Below are 21,906 nucleotides of genomic sequence, written 5' to 3'. Positions count from 1 at the left end.
CTGGCTCCGATGTCAGTTCCCTGACAGGTAGCTTTAGAAAATGCCCACATTGTCTCCCCATTTTTCATTGTACACGACACTCCTGGTTAGCCTTACCTCTTTGGTATCAGACATTAGTACTCTGTAGGAGACTTTTTCGTAACCTAGGAAAATACCACGCAAACCACGCTGCTGCATTTGCTAACACGATCAAACATACAGTTGTCATACCCATAACAGACTCCTGTAGTTCTTTTCCCGTATGTGGGACCACTTGCAACTGGTCTGGCCTTGTGCCTGGCCATCTTGCGCTTCTGCTCAGTCAGTTTTTTAGACCCAACAACTATCAAGAAGCTTCATACCTGGGTTTATCGGGACTAGTTCCCAAGTCTTGTTCCTTTCTAAGGAATCAAGTTCAGCCTTCCTGGCCTTTAGCCATGGCTCAGCATCCTTTAAGGACACACTCTGTACCTCTTGGAAGCTTTTATGTTCAAAACTTGTTCTGAGCCGCTAGCAACAGCTATATTTGCAGTAGCTGTTTTAGCAAACTCCTGAGCATACCTGGTGGGTGGCTTACCCTTAGTAGCTCTTTCAGATCTGCGTATGAGACGCAAGTCTTCCAGACTAGGCTTTTCCTCTTTAGGAGAATAGTGACCTATTGTGAACAGTGGTTCCTCCAATTCTCGATCAGACTGTTCAGATGGTCTGAAAGATGCTTGTGCGCTTTTGTAGTCCACTGTATCAGTATAACTCACATCTCCGCTATCACTGTCACTGTCATCATCAGATTCAGTATCTGAACCAGCAGAAATGGGATAGCTTTGGAAAATGCCCACATTATCTCCCCATTTTGCATTGTACTCACCACTTCTGGTTAGTCTTACATTCTTGGTATCAGATATTAGTACTCTATACAACCCTTTTCGTACCCTGGGGAAATACCATGCAAACCATGTTTGCTGAGCTTGTTGCTCTGTGGTGTCTGAACCCACATATCAAAACCAAAAATTCTAACCGACCACCTGTCTCCTTGATCCTTGCCCATCCTGGCTAATAAAAGCGAGCCAGGAAGGGCTGGGCGATGGGCTCTGCGGGGTGGTGAATGCTTCCCTCTGTGAGGGAACCTTCCCAGACTCGCTGAAAGAGGCGGTCATTAAACCACTTCTTAAAAAAACATCTTTAGACCCGGTCAATATGGCCAACTATCCAGAATGCGGCAGCTAGACTGGTGACTTGGAGTGGCCGCCGGGACCACATAACACCGGTCCGGAGAGATCTGCATTGGCTCCCCAATACGTTTCAGAGCACAATTCAAAGTGTTGGTGCTGACCTTTAAAGCCCTAAACCGGCCTCGGTCCTGTATACCTGAAGGAGCGTCTCCACCCCTATCATTCAGCCCGGACACTGAGATCCAGTGCTGAGGGCCTTCTGGCAGTTCCCTCATTGCGAGAAGTGAGATTACAGGGAACCAGACAGAGGGCCTTCTCAGTAGTTGCGCCCACCCTGTGGAACACCCTCCCTTCAGATGTGAAGGAAATAAGCAGCTATCCTATCTTTAAAAGACATCTGAAGGCAGCCCTGTTTAGGGAAGTTTTAATATTTAAAACTAAATCAAGTTTTTAACACTCGATTGGGAGCTGCCCAGAGTGGCTGGGGAAACTCAGCCACATGGGTGGGGTATAAATAATTAATTATAATTATAATTATAATTATAACTGAGGAAATATGATTCCACCGTCCAGCCATTTCCCCTTGCGCACACTCTGAGAAAAATGACCTAGGTAGGAAAAAATTGCAGAGATGCAGCATTTTGCCTTCCGTGTGAGAGAAGAGGGAGTGATACAGTCCAGAGACAGCTTCTTCTATCTATAAGCGTTTATTTACAGCAGTAAATCACCATCAGAACTTTCAGACATTTCCTCTCTGTTCCGTGCCGGAGCACTCTCAGTCTAAAACTGAAACCAACTCACAGAACAAAGACTGTGACGATAGCATAGCGTCGCGTAGACGCTCCCCCCCCCCCCGATACAGAACACCAAGAAGGTTAACCCTATAACCACCATACTCCACAATAACTGTTGTTGTTGTTGTTGTTGTTGTTGTTGTTGTTATTATTATTATATCAGGTGCTTGAGAAAAGGCTACTTCTGGTGCAATTTCTCATAGGGTGTGCTGTTTACAGCTGAGGAGTATCTCCTGCTAGAAACATACAGAAAACAATTCAGTCCTTCAGCCCAAAATGAATTTGGCAAATTTGCATCATGCAACTATGATTTCATGCCCTGTAGCAAGATCTGGTTCACCCCTTCACACAAACCATTCTGCCATGGTGATATTGGGGTACCAACATCATGCTGAATGCCTTAGCCAGGAAACTCTCAAAACCTGTTGAACAAAAGATTCCTCCCCAATCTTGGAAAAGAGAATCAATTTGCACATTATGAACACTTTTCAACCATGCACAAAATTCCTTAAACTTGGTTAGGGCTTGATCCTTTTGTTGCAGCATATACACCCAAGTAAATCTGGAAAAAGAATCAACCAAAACCAGAAAATACTTAGCATTGCTTCTAGAGGGAGATAGAGGACCAACTAAATCAGCGTGCACCTGCTGATAAGGTTTTATAGCTTTCCCCCCAGACAATTTCCCTCTGGGAGCTATCTCAACCTTTGTTTCTGCACATGACTTGCACTTCATGTGATCCTTATTTTCAGACATAACACAACATGTTTCATTTTTCACCACATCACCACCACCACCACCATATGATAGTAAATACAATCCATTTACATTATAGCCGTACAATATGTTCTCATTGTTCTTGCTAATGATGCACTTCTCTTTACTGAAGGCAACAGTAAAGTCTTGCGAAGTAAGCTGGGAAATGCTGAGTAGATTATCAGCCAAACCAGGAACAAAAAGTACATTTTGCACAGTTGTCCCGATGCTCTGAAGGTTAATAGTACCAACACCTTCACTCTGCAAGCGATGACCATCTGCCTGAAGTACAGTCCCTTGTTGCGCCTTAAAGGTGACAAACAGGTGACGGTCACAGCATAGGTGTCTTGATGCCCCAAAGTCTATTATGAACACATTCTGGGCTTTTGGGTTGGTGCTTTGCATGATCAAAGCCTTTGCCTGGGTAGAACTGGGCTGGGCTTGACCCTTGCCTTTGGCCCCTCTGTCCTTGAAGCTCTTGGTAGCTTCCTTGGCTTTTGGGCGCTTTCTACAATCCTTTTGCAGATGCCCCTTCTCACCACAATTGTAGCACTGCTGTGCTTTCAAAGCTGTGGCACTTTCTGCACTCTGTGCCACTGACTGGGGTGCTTTAGAAGCAACAGCCTCCCCCTGATCATTAGCAATAGCCTTCCTGCGGTCAGACTCATTGAGCAGGACAGAGCAAACACATGAAACAGATAAATCAGCAGTTGGCAGAACAGCCAGCTGAGATGTGACAGCTGAGTAACTGTCGTCCAGGGAATTCAAGATCATAAAGCAAAATAAAGACTCTGGAAGTGCGACTTCCCTCTGCACCAGATGCTCCCTTAGGTATTTCATCTGCGTCAGATGCCTTTGGAGCTCTCCCCCAGGCTGTAATGCCATCTTGGACAGCCTCTGGAAATGAAGCAACGCTGATCCCGCAGCTACTCTCAGATGTGCCTCTCAAAGAGCAATTGACACATCTTGAGCTGACCTCTTCACCTGAAGATGGATCAGCTGCTGATCACATACAGCCAGTGTGAGCATAGCTCTAGCCTGTTGATCTGCCTTCCTCCACCTTTGGGAGGGCTGGGCTGGCAGACACCTGTGTGCCAAAGGTCAACCGTGTGCCAAACACCCTGTTTCAGCAGCAAAGCCTCAACCTTGAGATTCCAGGTAGCATAATTATCCTTCGTTAAAAGAGGACATGAGGAAATTCCCAATCCTTGTAATAGATCCCTCTCTGGCTCTTTTACTTCAGCCGGGGAAATTCCACAGCAAACAGTCATAAATCTTGTAAGCGGCTTACCAAGCCCCACTCGCTGAACTGAGAGGTTACATACCTCATTAAATCACTGAGACAGGACTCAGGACACTCTGCAGCACACTCCAGACTCGGAACCGATACGCTGCTCCACTCTGGGCTTTGGTACCAATGTCGCAGCTCCACTCTGGCACCCATAACCATGTTGGTTTCTATTTCCCTCACTGTGCAGCAAAATGCTTGTCACGGGAATGGGAGACTGGATGTGACGTACACTGGTTTCCTGTTTTTCACTGTTCTCTCGGTGTTCTTTGTTTCCGAGATGAGGTTGCTTCTTTGCTCTCACAGAGGCAAGATGCATGTTTGTATGCTCTCAGCATAGAGTGGAAATAAAGTTATGAATGTGGCACATACTGCTTATCCTTCTGCTGTGTGGACTACTCTGCTTGGGATCAAGATAAGACGAGCCTGTATCAGCTTCAGATGGGCCAAAGCTGGTCAAAATCTCACATTTTTGGTTCCGGGCCCAGGAAAACAGAATCGGACTGAAGAATGGCTGCTGGCAGAGGAACGGATCGGACGTTATCTGCTCTGTGCGTCAAGATGATTGATGAGAGGTATGTGCTCATTGCCCCGGGAAGCCTGCCAACTCCTAATTAATGGCTTTATGGCTGGACTTTGAACTTTTAAAGCCATTTGCCACGGCACAGGCTCAAAGGCTTGAGAGGCTTGAAAACTGAAAGTGCTTTTACAAGTGCTTTTGGTAGCAGCTGTACTCAGACACAGCTTGATTAATAAAGCAGCAATGATGGCTAATGCAAGACTGGCTGATGCTTGTGGGATTCCTAAGCTCAATAAGAAGAATTATGCGGAGTGGGCACTGTACGCAGAGGCTCTTCTGTGAAAAGAAGGTCTGATTAATGTTATTACAGACACCCCCCCCCCAGCTCCAATAACAGATGAATGGGCAGCTAAGGATTCCAAAGCAAGGGGAACTCTTACATTGATAGTCTCCCCAGAAGAGCTCTGTCTGTTGCGTGATAAGACCTCAGCCAGAGAGATTTGGGACACTTTGAGAGATGCTCATTTGAGGACAGAAGCTGGTGCTTCTTTGTTCTACTATGCCAAGCTGCATGATATGGCACTTGCTGAAGGTGCAGATGTGTGAACACATCTGCTGGAGATGCAGAATCTGAGACATGAGCTGCAACAGAGAGGACTCACCTTTCCAGAGGCTGTGTATTCTTTCATGATACTACATTCTTTGGTCAAAACAAAAAAAATTCCTTCCAGTAGCACCTTAAAGACCAACTAAGTCAGTTCTTGGTATGAGCTTTCGTGTGCATGCACACTTCTTCAGTTGGGAGTCTGTTGCCACTCATATTGCTGTTCAGCCAACTGCTCAGCTAACGGTAGCCCATGTTACTGCCGTTGTTCTGAATGAAGCGGACAGGCGAGGTGCTAGCTGCATGGGTAAGGGGGAGTCTTCACAGACGTCATCCCAGAATGCAGTGGAACCACCAGATAGCGCCAAAGCTTTGAAGGCAGTGAAATGCTACTCGTGTGGACGTCTAGTCCATATGAAGAGGGAATGCAGATTTCCCAGGGCCAAGACAGAGCAGCGCAGCGAAAGCTCATCGCGTGGAAAAGGCAAAGGCAAAGGTCTGGTGTCCAGGACAACGCAGCACAAGGCAATGGTCTCACGCTTCACTCCAAAGGTTGCAAAGGTCCAGAAGACGTCTAGATCTTTCTTCGTGGTGGATTCGGGCACAACGCACCACTTATGCAATGATATGCGACTGTTCGTGTCTTTTACATCGCAGGAAGGTGCGATTCACCAGGCGGATGACCACACGATCCCCAGTCAAGGCTACGGAACTGTTGTTCTTCACAGTTTGGACTTATCGATACAAGATGTTCTCTACGTTCCAGATGCTGCACACAATCTACTCAGTGTTGCGCAGCTGAATGAATGGAAAATTGACATTTCCTTCAAGAACAAGAAGTGCACCATCACAAAGAAAAACGATTATGTATTGCATGCTGAATATGTTGATCGTTTGTTTGTTTTGTATTCTGATGATGATGTGCAGGATGAAACTTGTTGCATTGCAGGTTCTAACAAAAGTTTGCATGCAGGATGTCTTCATGATTTTCACAGGAAATTTGGTCATTTGCATTTTGAGGCAGTATCTAAAATGCCTGCCTTGGTTGAAGGTATGACTATTAAACCCTGCAGGTACCACATGAAGTGTAAGGCATGCGCAGCAAACAAAATGAAAATGGCTGCGAAAGGTAAGGTGTCTAGTAGGCAAGCTACAGAACCATACCAGGTAGTGCATGCTGATTTGGTTGGTCCACTGTCTCCCTCTTTGGGTGGAAACAGGTACTTCATGGTTCTCATTGATGCATTTTCCAGGTATATTTATGTGTACAATCTCGAGCAGAAATCAGAGGCTTTTCCAAGGTTCAAAGAATTCCGTGCTTGGTTGGAAAATGTGCATGGTAAGAAGATAAAGACTCTTTTCACTGATCGCGGGGGGGAATTCACTTCTCAGCAGTTTGAAGCTTTACTGAATGAGAAAGGAATTAAGCACGATTTGTCTAGTCCTCGCTCGCCATGGCAGAGCGGACTTTGTGAGAGAGCAAATCAGACATTGCTTCAAGGGTTGAAAACCTTGCTGCATGATGCCAATCTTCCAGAGAGTTATTGGGCCGAATCTTTGGCCTGTTTTGTTTACAGTTATAATCGCAAGTTATCTTCAGCGATTGGTTGTACCCCCTATGAAAAGATGTTTGGCAAGAAACCATACATCAAACACAGGAGAATTTGTGGTTCTGACATGTGGGTTCACACACCACAAAGCTCCAAGTTAGGCAAGCGTGGATTGCATGACATCTTTCTAGGTTATCAGAAAGGTTCTTACAGAATAATGATGACTGACTCTAAGACAATTAGGCTCACAAGAAGTGTTGAGTACAATGCCAAGTGGGGGGAGAATGTGGGAATTTTCAAATGTTATCCTGATGACAGTGATGAGACTGAGGATAGGCAACAGCCACAGCAGCAGCCACAGCTGCCGCAACCACCCACACCCAATGACGAAGGTCCTGATTCTGAGTCTGAGACTGAATTGGGTGATTCAGAGGATTTCAAGAGTGCAAAAGCCTCTATGTGACCCTCTGAAAGCTCTGATCAAGAATTGGAGGAACCATTGTTCACTATAGGCCACTTTTCTCCTAAGTAGGAAGAGGAGAGTGTTGAAGACTTAAGGCTAAGTCGCAGGTCTGAAAGAGCCACTAAAGGCAGACCTCCAAAGAGATTTGCTGATGAGTTTGCTAAGACAGCAGTAGCAGCTGTTAAAAGCTCCAAGAAGGTATTTGAACCTTCAAGTTTCCAAGAAGTCCAGGATTTGGATTCAAAGGATGCTGAGCCATGGCTAAATGTCACAAAGGCTGAGCTTGATTCCTTAGAGAGGAACAAAACATGGGAGCTAGTTCCAGTAGTTCCAGGAATGAAACTGCTTGGAAGCAAATGGGTCTTCAAAGCGAAGACTGATCAAAATGGTAAGATAGTCAGACACAAAGCCAGATTGGTAGCCAGAGGTTTTTCACAGGTACCAGGTGAAGACTATCACGAGACCTACTCACCCACCGTGAGGTATGAGAGCATTAGGCTTATGCTCAAGCTTGCTGCAGAAGAGAATCTTCACGTTAGTCACCACGATGTGAATACAGCATTTTTGTACGGATCTCTAGGTGAATCTCTTTATATACTTCTACCTGATGGCGTACAGGTAAAACAGGGATTTGTTTGTGCTCTGAAGAAGTCCCTTTATGGTCTCAAACGAAGTGCACGGTGTTGGCACACAAAACTCACTGAAGTATTGTTTTCTCTAGGTTTTCAGCAAGGGAAAGCTGATCCATGTGTATTTGTCAAAGAGGAGGGGCAAAAGAAGCTGTATTGCTTGTTTTATATTGATTATATTCTGTTCTTTTGGAAGGATGTCACAATGTACATTAACGCCCTAGCTCAACTGAAAGAGCATTTTGACATGAAAGATCTTGGTGAGGTAAACAACTACCTATCTCTGGAAATAGAGAGAGATCAAGATGGTAACATTCTAGTACACCAGTCACGGAAAATTGCTGATGTGTTAAGCAAACTAAACCTGATGGATGCTAACCCTGTAGACACACCGATGACAACAGGTTATCAGGTAGTTGACACTGAAGAAGCATTTTCTGACACTACACTGTACAGAAGTGTGCTAGGTAAACTGAACTTCATTGCCAGATGTTCAAGACCTGACATTGCTGTTAGCTGTAATTTGCTAAGCAGACAAGTCAACAATCCTACTGTTAAGGATTGGAAAGCTCTGAAACGCATAGCTCGCTATTTGAAAGGCACTATGCATTACAGACTGATGGTCCTGAGATATTTGCAGATGCAAGTTTTGGTAGTGTACACTACAGACAGGAAAAGCACGTCTGGAGTTTGCTATATGTACAATCAGGGTCTTTTTGATTGGTCATGCAAGAAGCAAACAACAGTTAGCTTAAGTACTTGTGAAGCTGAACTGAATGCACTGTCTTATTCACTTAAGGATTGTGAATGGTTGTTACAATTGTGCAAAGACATGAAAATTCCTGTCAAATGTCCAATCCAGGTTTATCAGGACAACAAAGCATGTTTGGCTTTGCTGAATTCTGAAGGTTGTAAGCAAAGCACAAAGTATTTGCAATTCAAACTGCAACATGCTAAGGAATGTGTTCAGAAGGGACTCGTAACGGTGTCCTATATGCCAGGTAATGAAATTCCTGCTGATGTATTGTCCATGATTGTATCAAGGGATCAACACTGTACCTCTGTGCAGAAGTTGGGTTTGTACTGATACTGTACGAACATGCTGCCCAGTGATGTTCACAGAAAGGGGGAGGATGTTGGTTTCTATTTCCCTAACTGAGCAGCAAAATGCTTGTCACAAGACAATTGTTTACATTCCACAGTCAGAGTTACTGTTGGATTCCCACGGGAATGGGAGACTGGATGTGACGTACACTGGTTTCCTGTTTTTCACTGTTCTCTCGGTGTTCTTTGTTTCCGAGATGAGGTTGCTTCTCTGCTCTCACAGAGGGAAGATGCATGTTTGTATGCTCTCAGCATAGAGTGGAAATAAAGTTAAGAATGTGGCACATACTGCTTATCCTTCTGCTGTGTGGACTACTCTGCTTGGGCTCAAGATAAGACGAGCCTGTATCAGCTTCAGATGGGCCGAAGCTGGTCAGAATCTCACAAACCATTGTCAGAACACGCCTGGGTGGCAGACGCAGCCCCCGGAATGAGACAGACCTCTCCGGGCGTCTTCCTGATGAAGTGCAGCCCGGGACGTTCACAAATCAGTCCTGGTGTGCACCAGCGACACATATCTAAAGACATACCTAAAGACGTGCACACTCTATCAGCAGAGTATAGCAGAAACGATCGTGGAGCGTGAGTGTAGCATTATAACTGATTTATTAAGCAATATATACAGGACAAAGTAACCATGGCATCCTCTCTCTTCTCTGAGAGAAAAAAAGAAACAGTACAAAAGTACAGTACAGCAGAAGAGATAAGACTGACTTCCGTTCTCAGACTTTCCAAGCCTAGAAAGTAAACACAGACATGTGATGTAACAATCACACATCCAGCAACAAAGGAGCAAAATGCTACCAAGAGTGTCAAAGAAGAACTAATCTCCAGGAAGAAATTTTATGCTGCCAAGGATTTGGGGAAACACAGCAATATTTTGCAACGTAATCCAAACCACAATCAACTCATGGAATATGCCTATTATGTTCAATAGGGCTTACTCACAAGTAAGTGGGACCAGGATTGCAGCCTTGAAGTTAGAAGAGCAACAGTTGGGATGGAGGAGAGTGAGAGTCGTAGACAGAGAAAATGCCACCCCATCCACCCTCAAGCTTGACTTGCGAAGAGCAGCAGGAAATAATCAGAAGAGTTTTCTGCTTATAAAATGCTTCTTTTGAGGAGCTGTTTCTTTGCCCTGGGCCTGGGGCATTCCATAACCACCACAGCACATTGGGGGGGGGGGGGGGGAGCATGGAGGAAAAGGAAAAAACATTGGTGTAACATTGAAACAGAGTTCACAAGGGATGAAAAGGACTGGTTGGGAACTATCAGCCACTACAGTATAGATGTATAATAATAATATAATAATAATAATTTATTATTTATACCCCGCCCATCTGGCTGGGCTTCCCCAGCCACTCTGGGCAGCTTCCAAAAAAAATATTAAAATACTATAATACATCAAACATTAAAAGCTTCCCTAAACAGGGCTGCCTTCAGATGTCTTATAAAAGACTCTCACCAGCAAGTCACACACACAAACAAAACATGTCCCACTTCCTCCGGAAAACTAAAACGGAAGATGGGGGTTACTCTTTTCAGGAAATGGAGCAGTGATCAAACAGTCTTAATACTTAACCCACAAATTGCCTTGTGGATTGGTTTTTATTATTATAGAGATTGTGAAATGCAACTGTCAGTCAAATAAAATGAACAATTTTTGTTTGTTTAAAACACATCATGCTCAACATTCTCTAATTGTGTTTCCGTATAGTTAGACATTTCAAGTATTATAAAGAAATCAGGGGGAGGGGGAAATAACCTAGATCAATAACTTTAGTACAGTTCAAAATGAAATGTCCTGCAGGTCAGTCAAAAATGTCAAGAAAATTAGCTTTACTTTCTTTATTATTATTTTTTTCTCCTTTAAAAATACACTTATCTGTACAAGAAAGTACTACAAGTAAACACTGGAAATAATATTATCCCCTTTATTAAATCAAAACATTATTTATTGGCATACCTGGGGTTAATACTAGATGTCACTTTTATTTTATTTCTCTAGGTAATTTTTTTGACAACTATTAAGATAACAAAATACTTAAAAACAAATAAAAATGGGGAGGGAGAAGCAACACACACCAACCCTGGAATTAAAAAATAGTTACTACTATTTTATATGACTTAATGTTCCACAGTTTTTGTTAAAGGTACTAATAATAGCAGTTTCATCTTAATATTAAAAATAACAGTATTTATTTCTGAAATAGACAAAGGGTATTTTGTTTTTATTTTTTATTTTTTTAGACAAAGCTTGGAGGTCTTAGATACACAGATGCAACCAGAAAATGGAAAATGTGGAAAGCAAACCAGAATTGCTAAAAAAATTAAACACATCATTTTTTATATTATCCCTTTAGATTTCTAGAAATTATACAGCCGTTATTACAAAAATTTGCCCGCTGATAACCAGCTTGACAGTAAACAGTAACCATCCTGATAAGAATTCACACAATTAATTATAATAATATACTATAGTTCAGTTTTTCTTTTTCTTTTTTTAAAAAATGCAATATAATCAAAAAGAAAGCAAAGGTACAAGAAATTAGTAGTAGAATATTTAATAAATTTACATATTTAAGAATTTTTAAAGACTGTTTTTTATAATTTCCCATTTTTTATTTTTAACATTTGTTACATATCACCTAAGACTTCCAAGCCTTTTTCTGCTACAACAGAAAAGAAAGAAAGAAAAACCACTTGTTGAAATCTCACAGCTCTGGGGTAAGATTAGATGACAGTTATTCTTCTCTCCTCCCACCCCAAAATACAGATCCAAGAGTTTTGCGCTCTCTCTCTCTCTCTCTCTCTCTCTCTCTCTCTCTCTCTCCTTATAAATTTGGAAAATCAAAAAGCCCCCCCCAAAAAAAACCCGAAAAATAAAAGATTACCCAGCAAAGTCCATAAAGTTTAGTACATTACTATTTGTTCCTGATTCTTAGAAAAAAGTTCAGTATAGATTATCCTAACAACTAGTGTTTCACACACAAAAACCCAAGAGTTCTTCATCAAAATGTTGCAAATCTAGAAACCCTCTGTTACAAAAAGGTTAATTTCCACAATGATTATGAGAAAGAAAGAGAGAAAATGGTTGGTGAGGGAAATGAAGACGAGTCAAGGATGTAGTTCTACTGTTCCTGCAAAGAGTAGAAAAAGACAAAATGAAAAATCTGTGTTAAGAAGGAAAGAGAACTTTCAGGAAATAATTAAAACAAAATAACTTGTGGCTGGATCAAACCAAAGGGGCTAATTTGAATTAGAAGTAGCTAAACTGTGATGTTGAACTACAATTCCCATCAACCTCGAGCGAGCATAGCCAGTGGTCAGGGATGATGGGAGCTGTAGTCTAGCAGCAACTAGAAGGCTACAGGGTCACCATTCCCTGATCTGAGAAGCAACATTACCTGCTGCATGCAAGAGATTAAAGAGGCATTCCCACAAGATGGCGGGGGTGGGGGAATGCCTCTTCTTAGATCAGGTTCCCGACCAATGGTCCAGGGATGGTGGGTGTTGTAGTCCAGCAACATCTGGAAAGCCACAGGTTCTCTCCACTCTACCCCAGTTTACCATAGTGACCTGCCAGATGCCTCTAATTCCCCTACTCCAACTGTGTGCTCCCAGCAACTGGTGTTCAGAGGCAAAGCCCTCATGTTGAGAAGCATTGTCCCCTGAGCACCATTTGCATGAGTGGGCTAGCTAACAGTGGAGCAAGGCTGTGGCTTCTGTGCCTTACAATCACAGGCAGCTTTTGGATCTTGGAAGAGGTGTCTGCTAATGGAAAAGGAGTTGGGGGACCCTCCATAAAAGAGTGAAAGGTGGCCCATCTAGCTCAATATAGTCTACCCTAACCAGCAGCAACTCTCCAGGGTTTACACAGGCAGGGAGTCTCTCTCTACTCTATCTAGAAATGCCAAGGATTGAACTTGGAATATTCTGCATGCAAGAAAGATGCTATAAACACTGAGTGGTGTCCTCCTCATTAAAAGGGGTAGCCTTCTACTAAATCAGATTATTGGGTCCATCTAGTTCAATACTGTCTGCCCTGACTGGCAGCAGCTCTCCCGGCAGGAGACATTTGCAGCCCTACCTGGAGATGCCAACGGGGATCAAACATGGGGCCTTCTGCATGCAAAGCAGATGTTGTACCACTGAGCTATGGCCCCTCTCTCTAGGGGCCACAAAGAGGTGGAGAATGGGCAAAAATCATCCCCTACGCTTTTGTTAGCAGAGACCACCATTGGCTTCTCCACAGAAATGTAAGGAGCTGGTAATTATCAGTATTTCATGCTATCTCACACCACCTTAAAAGGCAAAGAGTAAGAGCAAAGCATTGACTCCAATTTTAATTCAGAAAATGTGAGCGCAAATGAACCTGAGCTCTCATAAATCTGAGAAATGCAGAATCTGCTGCTTGCCAGTATGCAGCTCATTACTTGGAAATGTACGTTACACTGTTACAGTTTTGACTTTGCTTTCACCAGATCCGGAAGAGGCTAAACTAAGTTTGGGAATCATAACCTAAGAACAATGGCCCATCTAGTCCAGCCTCCTGTTCTCACAGTGGCCACCTGGATGCCTGTGGGAAACCAGAAAACAGGGTTTCAACACAAGAGCACTCACCCCTCTGTGGTTTTCAGCAGCTGGTATTTGAAAGCACTGCTGCCTCCAACTGTGGAGGCAGAGCATAGTCATCATGGCTAGTAGCCATTGATAACCCTCTCTTCCATGAACTTGTCCAATATTATTTTTAAACCATTCAGCTTAGTGGTCATCACTTCCTCCCGTGGGAGCTAGTCCCATAGTTAAACTATGCACTGCATGAATAAGTCATTTTCTTTTATATGCCTTGAATCTGACAACATTCCAACATTCAGCTGCACTGTTTGTCCATGAGTCCTAATGTTATGAGAGAGGAGAAAAACTTAAGTTTTAAGTTTAAATTAAGTTAAACTAAGTTTGGAATACAGTCGCCCGGTGTGACTTCAGAATCCCTTCCAAGCAACCAAGGTAGAAAATGTTGCAAAAACTTTGACTTGGTTCTCTTTTTTTAGGGGGGTGGGAGTGGCCACAAGCAACATAATAAGATACAATGGTACCTCGGGTTACACACGCTTCAGGTTACATACGCTTCAGGTTACAGACTCTGCTAACCCAGAAATAGTACCTCGGGTTAATAACTTTGCTTCAGGATGAGAACAGAAATCGTGCGGCGGCAGCACGGCAGGCCCCATTAGCTAAAATGGTACCTCAGGTTAAGAACAGTTTTAGGTTAAGAACAGACCTCCAGAATGAATTAAGTTCTTAACCCATGGTACCACTGTACACAGGGCTAGGTGCTTCTGTTTAATTGTTTTCAAGGCTGAACTGAACAAGGAGCAGTTGTCAGTAAGGGGGATGCAGATACGGCAGAGAAGCGAGACCCACCTGGCTGTGAGTCTGAGCTTGTCCTAATGTCTGGCCATAATAAGCAGCCTGCTGTCTGTAATACTCTGCCCAGGCCATTGTGTAGTCAGGCTGGGAGCTGGCTTGAGACACAGCAGTGGCAGCATGACCTGGAGGGGAAAAAGAACAACGCACTCAGAGAAAGCCAATTGTCAGAGGAATCAAGTAAGAAAATTTCCAAATGCGGTCAACAAACCCAGATCCCCCCTGCCCCCTTTCCAAATACAGGACCCCAGGGCAGACCGTGCTTAATTGTGATTAGTTGCCCGCAACCCCTGGTTAAGATCACAGACATTCACACTGAGAATGTCCACTGTCTGAAACCCTGGAGAGCATCTGACTCATTCTAAGGCAGCTTTTTAAATCATTCTCACAAGGAATAGAAATCTTTATTTTTAGGGAAAAGGCCATAGCTCAGTGGCAGAGTGCATGCTTTGCATGCAGAAGGTCCCAGGTTCATATTCCAATGACTCAGGCACCAAATACCTTAATAATAATAATAATAATAATAATAATAATAATAATAATAATAATTTTTTTATTTATATACCGCCCTCCCCAGCTGAAGCCGGGCTCAGGGCGGCTAACAACAATAAAATAGTTCCAGTTACAGATAGGTAGCCGTGTTGGTCTGCCATAGTCAAAACTAGAAGTGTGCATGCACACAAAACTAGAAGTGTGCATGCACACGAAAGCTCATACCAAGAACTGACTTAGTTGGTCTTTAAGGTGCTACTGGAAGGAATTTTTTTTGTTTTAACAATAAAATAGTGCAACATTCTAAAAACATTTCATTATAAAAATTAATTAAAATCCAATTGATGGCAACCATTAAGCTTAAGTTCTGTAAAGATTGCCAAAGGAGGGAGTCAGACTGCGCCCTGACCAAAGGCCTGGTGGAACAGCTCTGTCTTGCAGGCCCTGCGGAAAGATGTCAAATCCCGCAGGGTCCTAGTCTCTTGTGACAGAGTGTTCCACCAGATTGGAGCCACAGCCGAGAAAGCCCTGAGGCCAGCCTAACCTCTGTGGCCTGGGACCTTCAGGATGTTTTTATTTGAAGACCGTAAGTTCCTCTGTGGGACATACCAGGAGAGGCAGTCCCGTAGGTACGAGGGTCCTAAGCCGTATAGGGCTTTAAAGGTTAAAACCAGCACCTTAAACCTGATCCTGTACTCCACAGGGAGCCAGTGCAGCTGGTATAGCACCGGGTGAATGTGATCTCGCAGCAAAGACCCTGTAAGGAGTCTCGCCGCGGCATTCTGCACCCGCTGGAGTTTCTGGGTCAGTCTCAAGGGCAGCCCCACGTAGAGCGAGATACAATAATCCAGTCTGGAGGTGACCGTCGCGTGGATCACAGTGGCTAGGTCAGGGCGAGAGAGGTAAGGAGCCAACTGCTTAGCTTGGTGGAGATGAAAAAATGCCGCCTTTGTTATAGCTGTAATCTGTGCCTCCATGGAGAGGGAGGTATCAAAGATTACACCCAAACTCTTAACGGACGGTGCTGGCACTAATTGCATCCCCGCAAGAGATGGGAGTTGCCCCCTCAATCCCATATCGTCCCGTCCCAGCCAGAGGACCTCTGTCTTTGAAGGATTTAACTTCAACCGGCTCCCACGTAACCATCCAGTCACAGCTTCCAAACATCTGATCAGTGTGTCTGGGGTCGAGTCAGGATGGCCATCCATCAACAGATAGAGTTGGGTGTCATCAGCATACTGATGGCAGCCCAGAACAAAACTCTGGACAAGCTGGGTGAGGGGGGTGCATAAAGATGTTAAAAAGCATCGGGGAGAGTATCACACCCTGAGGCACTCCACACTCCAAGGAGTGGCGCGATGACAATTCCCCCCAAGCGACACCCTCTGTCCCCGACCAGAGAGAAACAAGCGCAGCCATTGAAGGACTGTGCCCTGGATCCCCACGTTGGCAAGGCCAGGACTTCGTGATCGACCATGTCGAAGGCTGCTGACAGGTCTAGAAGAAGAAGAAGAAAGATTGCCTCCTTTCCTACAGACCCTCTTGTCTGTTAAGATCAGCGGGGGGGGGGGGGCTCTTAGTTGATCCACCACCCTCAGAAGTTTGGGAGGTGGGAGAAGTGGGCTAGGAGAGGGCATTATTTGTGGCAGTCTCTAAGCTGTGGAACTCCTTCCCCACAGAGGTGAATATTAAAGATGTGCCTCTTTATTCTGGCTTTTGACAACTTAAGGTGTATATTTTGGGGAGCCACATTATTCCTTTGATGGTAAGTTGTTTTAAAATGTTCTTAATATTGCTTTTATATTGCTGTAACCTGCCCTGGGACTAGTACTATGCAATAAATCACCATACCATTGTACTGAAATAACATTGTGATAAGTGTTTCAACAAGGCAATATACCAATGAACAAAAGGTGGAGACTTAACAGCTTCCCAGGGTGTAGCTCAGCTGTACAATACTCCAGCTTTGCTTGCTCTCTCCCTCCTCCCTGAAAATAAATGAAGATAAGCCCTCACACAAACCAGCAAACTCTTTCAGCTTCACTTGTATATTTCCACTTAGAGCTCAGTTAATTATGCAGAGCCTGCTACCAATCCAGGAGGAACGTCCCATAGTTGGACAAAAATCCAGCGGGGGGGGGGGGAGTAAACAAAGAATGTAAACAAAGAACTGGAAAGCTCTTCTTTCTTCCCTCACACTCACTCCCACAGGTGGAAAAAAAAGAGGGGGAAAAGTTATTATTTTTATTTTCTGGTGGTGCTTATGTTGTTGGTTTCTCCTAAATTGCTCTCCTCCATATTAAAAAGGAAGGGCTAGTTAGTTAATTAGTTAGTTAGTTAGTTAGTAAGTAAGTTAAAGGAGACTTATCTTTTTGCTTGCTTGCCCTCCCTCCCTTTGATAAAAAGGGAGAGATTGGCGGAATGAGGGCTTTTGGGGGGCCCTGGGGGGGATAGAAGGGAGAAGATTTAGCAGGCTACTTTATCCTGAAATAGGAGGTTGGATAATGTGTGAGAATGATGGGGAGGGTGCAAGCAAATGTGTGTCTACTCACAAGCAAGCCCTACTGAATTCAATGGGGCTTACTCCCAGGAAAGTAGAAGTAGGTTTAGTTGAACTCTGTGCATAGATTGTACTTAGATCTCTGAGTGGGGAAGCAGATGCAGCTTGACTAGTAAATCACTTGAACTATTCTTAAATTAGTTGAAAATATATTAAATATAATATATGGAAGTTTATTTAATATTTTTATTAAATCTACTACTTCCTTACATATTAAGGCCCTCCACTGCCACAGGGAGCCTCGTTAAAGCCCTCGGCTGCTGCAGGAAAGTGCAGCACACCCTCCGCCACCATGGGGAAGTATGGCAGGACCCTCTGACACCATGGGGATGCTCAGTGAGGCCCTCCACCACCATAGATAGATAGCTAGATAGCTAGATAGCTAGATAGATGTAGATAGAGATAGAGATAGAGATAGAGATAGAGATAGAGATAGAGATAGAGATAGAGATAGAGATAGTGATATTTAGCTGGTGATATATTGTGATGTTGAAAACCTGATATCGCCCAGCCCTACCTGGGACCTTAAGGTAAAGGTGGGCAAAATAATAATAATAATATCACACCACCAATCCTTGAAGGAGCCCATGTTGCCACAGATGGTTCTCCCCCTTCAATCCCCACAACAACCCTGTGAGGGAGGCCCAGTTGAGAGGCAGTGACTGGCTCAAGGTCACCCAGTGAGAGACTTCCAGTCTGCTACTTCGGACCCGTAGGGGAAGCGCCAAGGCTACGCGCTCCCCTGAAAAAGCCCCACAGAAGAGTGGGGTCTTGAGGGGACCAGCTGAAACGGGGGTAACTCGCCACAGCTTCTCTTTCTTCTTGCCACTGCGTCAGCAGCGAGTGGGGGGGGGGGCAGCAAGCGGCTTGAGTCCATTCACGGTGATATCGCAGTCCAGTAGCTGAAGCCACAAGTCGCCACCAAAAGCAGCAGACTTTCCAAACAAGGTAATTAATGCCAAAATGTTTTAGAATCTTATTTAATAAATTTGGACTTTTAAAGTAATTTGGTGAAGACGGAAACCAAACAGGAAATCAACTTCCATTTTCTGACTGACAGGCTCTATAAGCAGGGATTTGTGAATGGGAGACGAGAGCCTTTCTACAGCCTTTTGAGCATCTTTTACACTATTAAGCTGCACTTTGGCAAGTAGTTAAAGATTCCTCTTCTCTTGGAATCAACTAAATTGGATGAACTATTGTCCTTTTGAATTTGGATTGAAGATTTTTGTGAATGGAAGGCTGGGTGAGCAAGTAATTAGCAGACAGGTTTGGAGATGGATTAAAACACAGACCTGGACAAACAATCTTGGAATTAAGCTAAAAGGACCCTGGAACATTGCATGAACAACCTAAGCTTGGCAGGAGAACACTTTGTTGATCTTGGGGAGAAACTGTTGGAATTCATAGTCTAAGTGCAGCTTGGCAAGTGAGCAATTAGCGTCTCTGCTACATGCTGGGGAGGAGGAGCACAGAAAGAATCTGCCTAGAGATAAGAGGACACAGTAACAGCTTGGTGATTGGCTGAGGTCTCTCATATAGGCAGCATGACCACAATAATCAAGTTACTAGTCGTCAAGTCTTTGTTCCTGATTGTCGTCCTGACTGGACAATCTTGAGAGTTGCCTAAGAAATGCTGCAATACTCTGCTAAGCTGTGCAGCAGGTGAAAGCACTTCAAAGGTCAACAGTGCTGGAGATGCAAGATACAAAAAGGAACCTTCTACCATATGTGGTTGACATGCCCCAAAATTGGGAAATTTTGGAGCATGATCCACAAAGAAATAAAGAAAATATTAAGAATATCATATAGTAAAAGGCCAGAGGCATTCCTTTTAGGAATTTTAAATGACAATATTCCAAAAGACAAAATTAATTTTTTCTTATACGCAACGTCTGTAGCAAGAATCCTGGTGGCTAAGTACTGGAAAGGGAATCAGTTACCCACTAGGGGAGAGTGGCTATGTAAGCTCTCAGAATACTTAGAATTAGCCAAATTGACAGACATAATAAGACAAAAACCAAAAAGTGAAGTAAAAAAAGAATGGGAGAGCCTAAATGAATACCTCAAAAGTCAAGGTTCGAGGGCAGAAATCTGGCTGAGTCTGGAATAACCTTGTGAAGTGAAAGGATATGAAAGAAGGATTTATATCTAGATGTTAGGATAGAGATGATAAAGAAAATAGGAAAACAGGAAGACACAATGAGAGATAAAGGAGGTGCTGTGGGATTGGTGGAAGTCAATGTCTGGTTGTTGTTTTAGTGTTTATAATGTTAACTTGTAAGATATGGATTTGTTTTGTTTGTTTTGTTTTTTTTAAAGTTTTTGTGTGTTGTGTATGTTGTGTGGAAAATACTAATAAAATTCATTTTTTAAAAAAGAAAAAGAGCAAGGCCTTACCACGTATTTGAGTAAGATTCTAGCAGGTCGGATGGGGGAGGGGCAAGCAGGGATGCACAAATTAATTGAAAACATTTACCGAGTCAGGACAAGAGCACCCAGAGAAAGAAAGCAGCCTGCAGACGTCTTGGTAACTTTTGTCACAAAGAGTTAAGGATGCAGACCCTCTTCAAAAAAATTATGAAGAGGGTCTGCAGGTTGAGGGTAAAAAAGTGGACATTTTCTGGGAAATTCCCTTTAAATTAAGAGTTAGGAGATAGAGGTAGAAGATCTTGAGAACAGCCCTTAGAAAAATTGACATAAGATACAAATGGGAATTTCCTGAACCTATAGAAAGAAAAGATACAGGCTGGTGACGGAGAGTCAGCTCCATTAGTTTCTGCAAAAACATGGCAGGGATCCTGAATTTAGAGATGGGACAAAAGAACTGAAAAGCCCCCTGGAACAGCAAAAGGAGGCACTGGAACACTTGGAGGGAGCAGTGGGTGGAAAAACAAATTCTTTAAACAAACATGACAATGGCAAATCTTAAAGTACTAAGTTGGAATGTGAATGGATTGAATAACAAAGGAAAGAGTATCAGGATTGAACATGTAATTCTTCCTCTTGAGGTGCCACGGAAGATGGCCGACAATACCATCTCTCCAGCTCCCACGAGGCAATTTAGAGGCTGAGATGGGAGTAATCAGCCTCCCAAATTCTTCCCGGTGTAAGGGAAGATGCAGTCTCATCTGCGGATGCCCAATAAACCACCCCCAAGTTCGTAAAGAAGGAGCGGGTGGGGGCACTGGATGGAAAGCCCCCGAGGGAGTTCGGATCTCCTGGACGCTGTCCCCGCAAGCGCACCAAGTTCCATTTCTTAAGATGAAAAATTGGATATAAGTTTTGGACATGCTTCAAGCAAAGAGGGGGAAATTAATCTGCCAATTAAGCCAGCCACTGAGGTGCCAAGAGTGATGGAGAGGAAGAAAGAATAACATCTAAGAATAACATCTAAGCCGGTATGTTTTTTACCACGGTTTATTACAATACTTGACACCCCCCCCCCCCGAAGAACCGTTTACATTATTTATAGCAAGTGAGATGGGGGGAAAAATTAACTGTGTGAAAATAACAATACTATATAACTAAAGCTTTTGTTTTTTGAAATGATTGGAAGAAGATAAAAGACTCTCCAAATATGGATATTAGAAAGGAGCAGGATCTCGCTAGCTGCTGGAGAGACTTCAAAAAACTTTGGAAAGACTGGGCTGCAGAGATAAATAGTCATAGGGGAAGGTGAGCTCTTAATTTGTTAATATAGCTGCACTTCAAGTCCAACTTGGCAAATCTCCCCTGGAAAGGCTAATGTTTGATGCAACCGGTCTGGGAAAATTAATGAGTAAATGCCTAAGATTTGATTTCATCAGAACTGAGAGAAGATGGCGTCTGCCAGCGGCGAAATGAACTTTTGCATTGATTCGGCATAAACACCAGCGTGTGAGGAGATAGTGCAAACAATAGGCTTACCAGCTGCAATAGTGGGAGAGTCAAGAATACTAATTTCACACAGAGGCATATCATTATTTACTTCAACTCGCTTGTGGAAACAACTCAGAGGCCATGAAAGAAGGAAGGGTAACAACAGGAAGATTTAAAGGAACTATTGGAAACTCAAGGCAGTAGAGATATAAGATGATCAGAGCCCCACCGAACTTGAAGCATGGGAAGTCCCAATAAAAATTTATAATTTGGTGGAATATTTGGACTATATGATATGTATTTGTATAATTTGGAATATTTAATGTGATTTGATTGGATTGTTAAAATGGAAAATTTAATAAAAATTATTTTTGTTTTAAACAAAATGTAGATATAATTTGTCTTCAGGAAACACACATAGCAAACAAACACAAAAGAATTCTGATTAATAAAAAAGTAGGGATGGATTTTGTTTCAGCAGACAATGCTAAAAGACGTGGTGTAGTATTTTACATTAAACCTGCACTTGAACCCAAGCTAATCCAAAAAGATGATAAAGGGAGAATTCTAGTGGTATAAATTAAAGTTCAAGGAGAAAATATAGTATTGGTGGGAATATATGCACCAAATGAAAATAAATCAAAATTCTCTCCAAAATTGGAAACAAACCTTTTGGAGTTTGCAGATGAGAAGGTAATACTAATGGG

General features: G+C 43.2%; 1 protein-coding gene across 8 annotated transcripts in view; it reads right to left on the bottom strand.

The window, feature by feature from the left end:
• Positions 1–1,803: 1,803 nt before the first annotated feature.
• The window catches only part of LOC310835942 (far upstream element-binding protein 3-like), a 333,755-nt gene continuing 313,652 nt past the window's right edge, over positions 1,804–21,906 (bottom strand). For 3 of the 8 annotated variants that reach the window (XM_083720902.1, XM_083720905.1, XM_083720906.1), the window contains 2 exons: positions 14,284–14,411; positions 10,427–11,996 (listed from right to left, as the gene is read on the bottom strand). In XM_083720902.1, the coding sequence (XP_083577028.1) occupies positions 11,988–11,996; positions 14,284–14,411 (137 nt within the window). In that variant the 3' untranslated portion in view covers positions 10,427–11,987. Of the gene's footprint in view, positions 2,176–10,426; positions 11,997–12,977; positions 13,436–14,283; positions 14,412–21,906 lie in introns of those variants that run through there. The other 5 variants (XM_083720903.1, XM_083720904.1, XM_083720900.1 and 2 more) reach the window with 5 other exon arrangements.

This window comes from Podarcis gaigeae (genome assembly GCF_964106915.1).
Source record: "Podarcis gaigeae genome assembly, chromosome: W".
NCBI classification, from domain to species: Eukaryota; Metazoa; Chordata; class Lepidosauria; order Squamata; family Lacertidae; genus Podarcis; species Podarcis gaigeae.
This window is presented reverse-complemented; position numbering and strand designations above follow the sequence as displayed.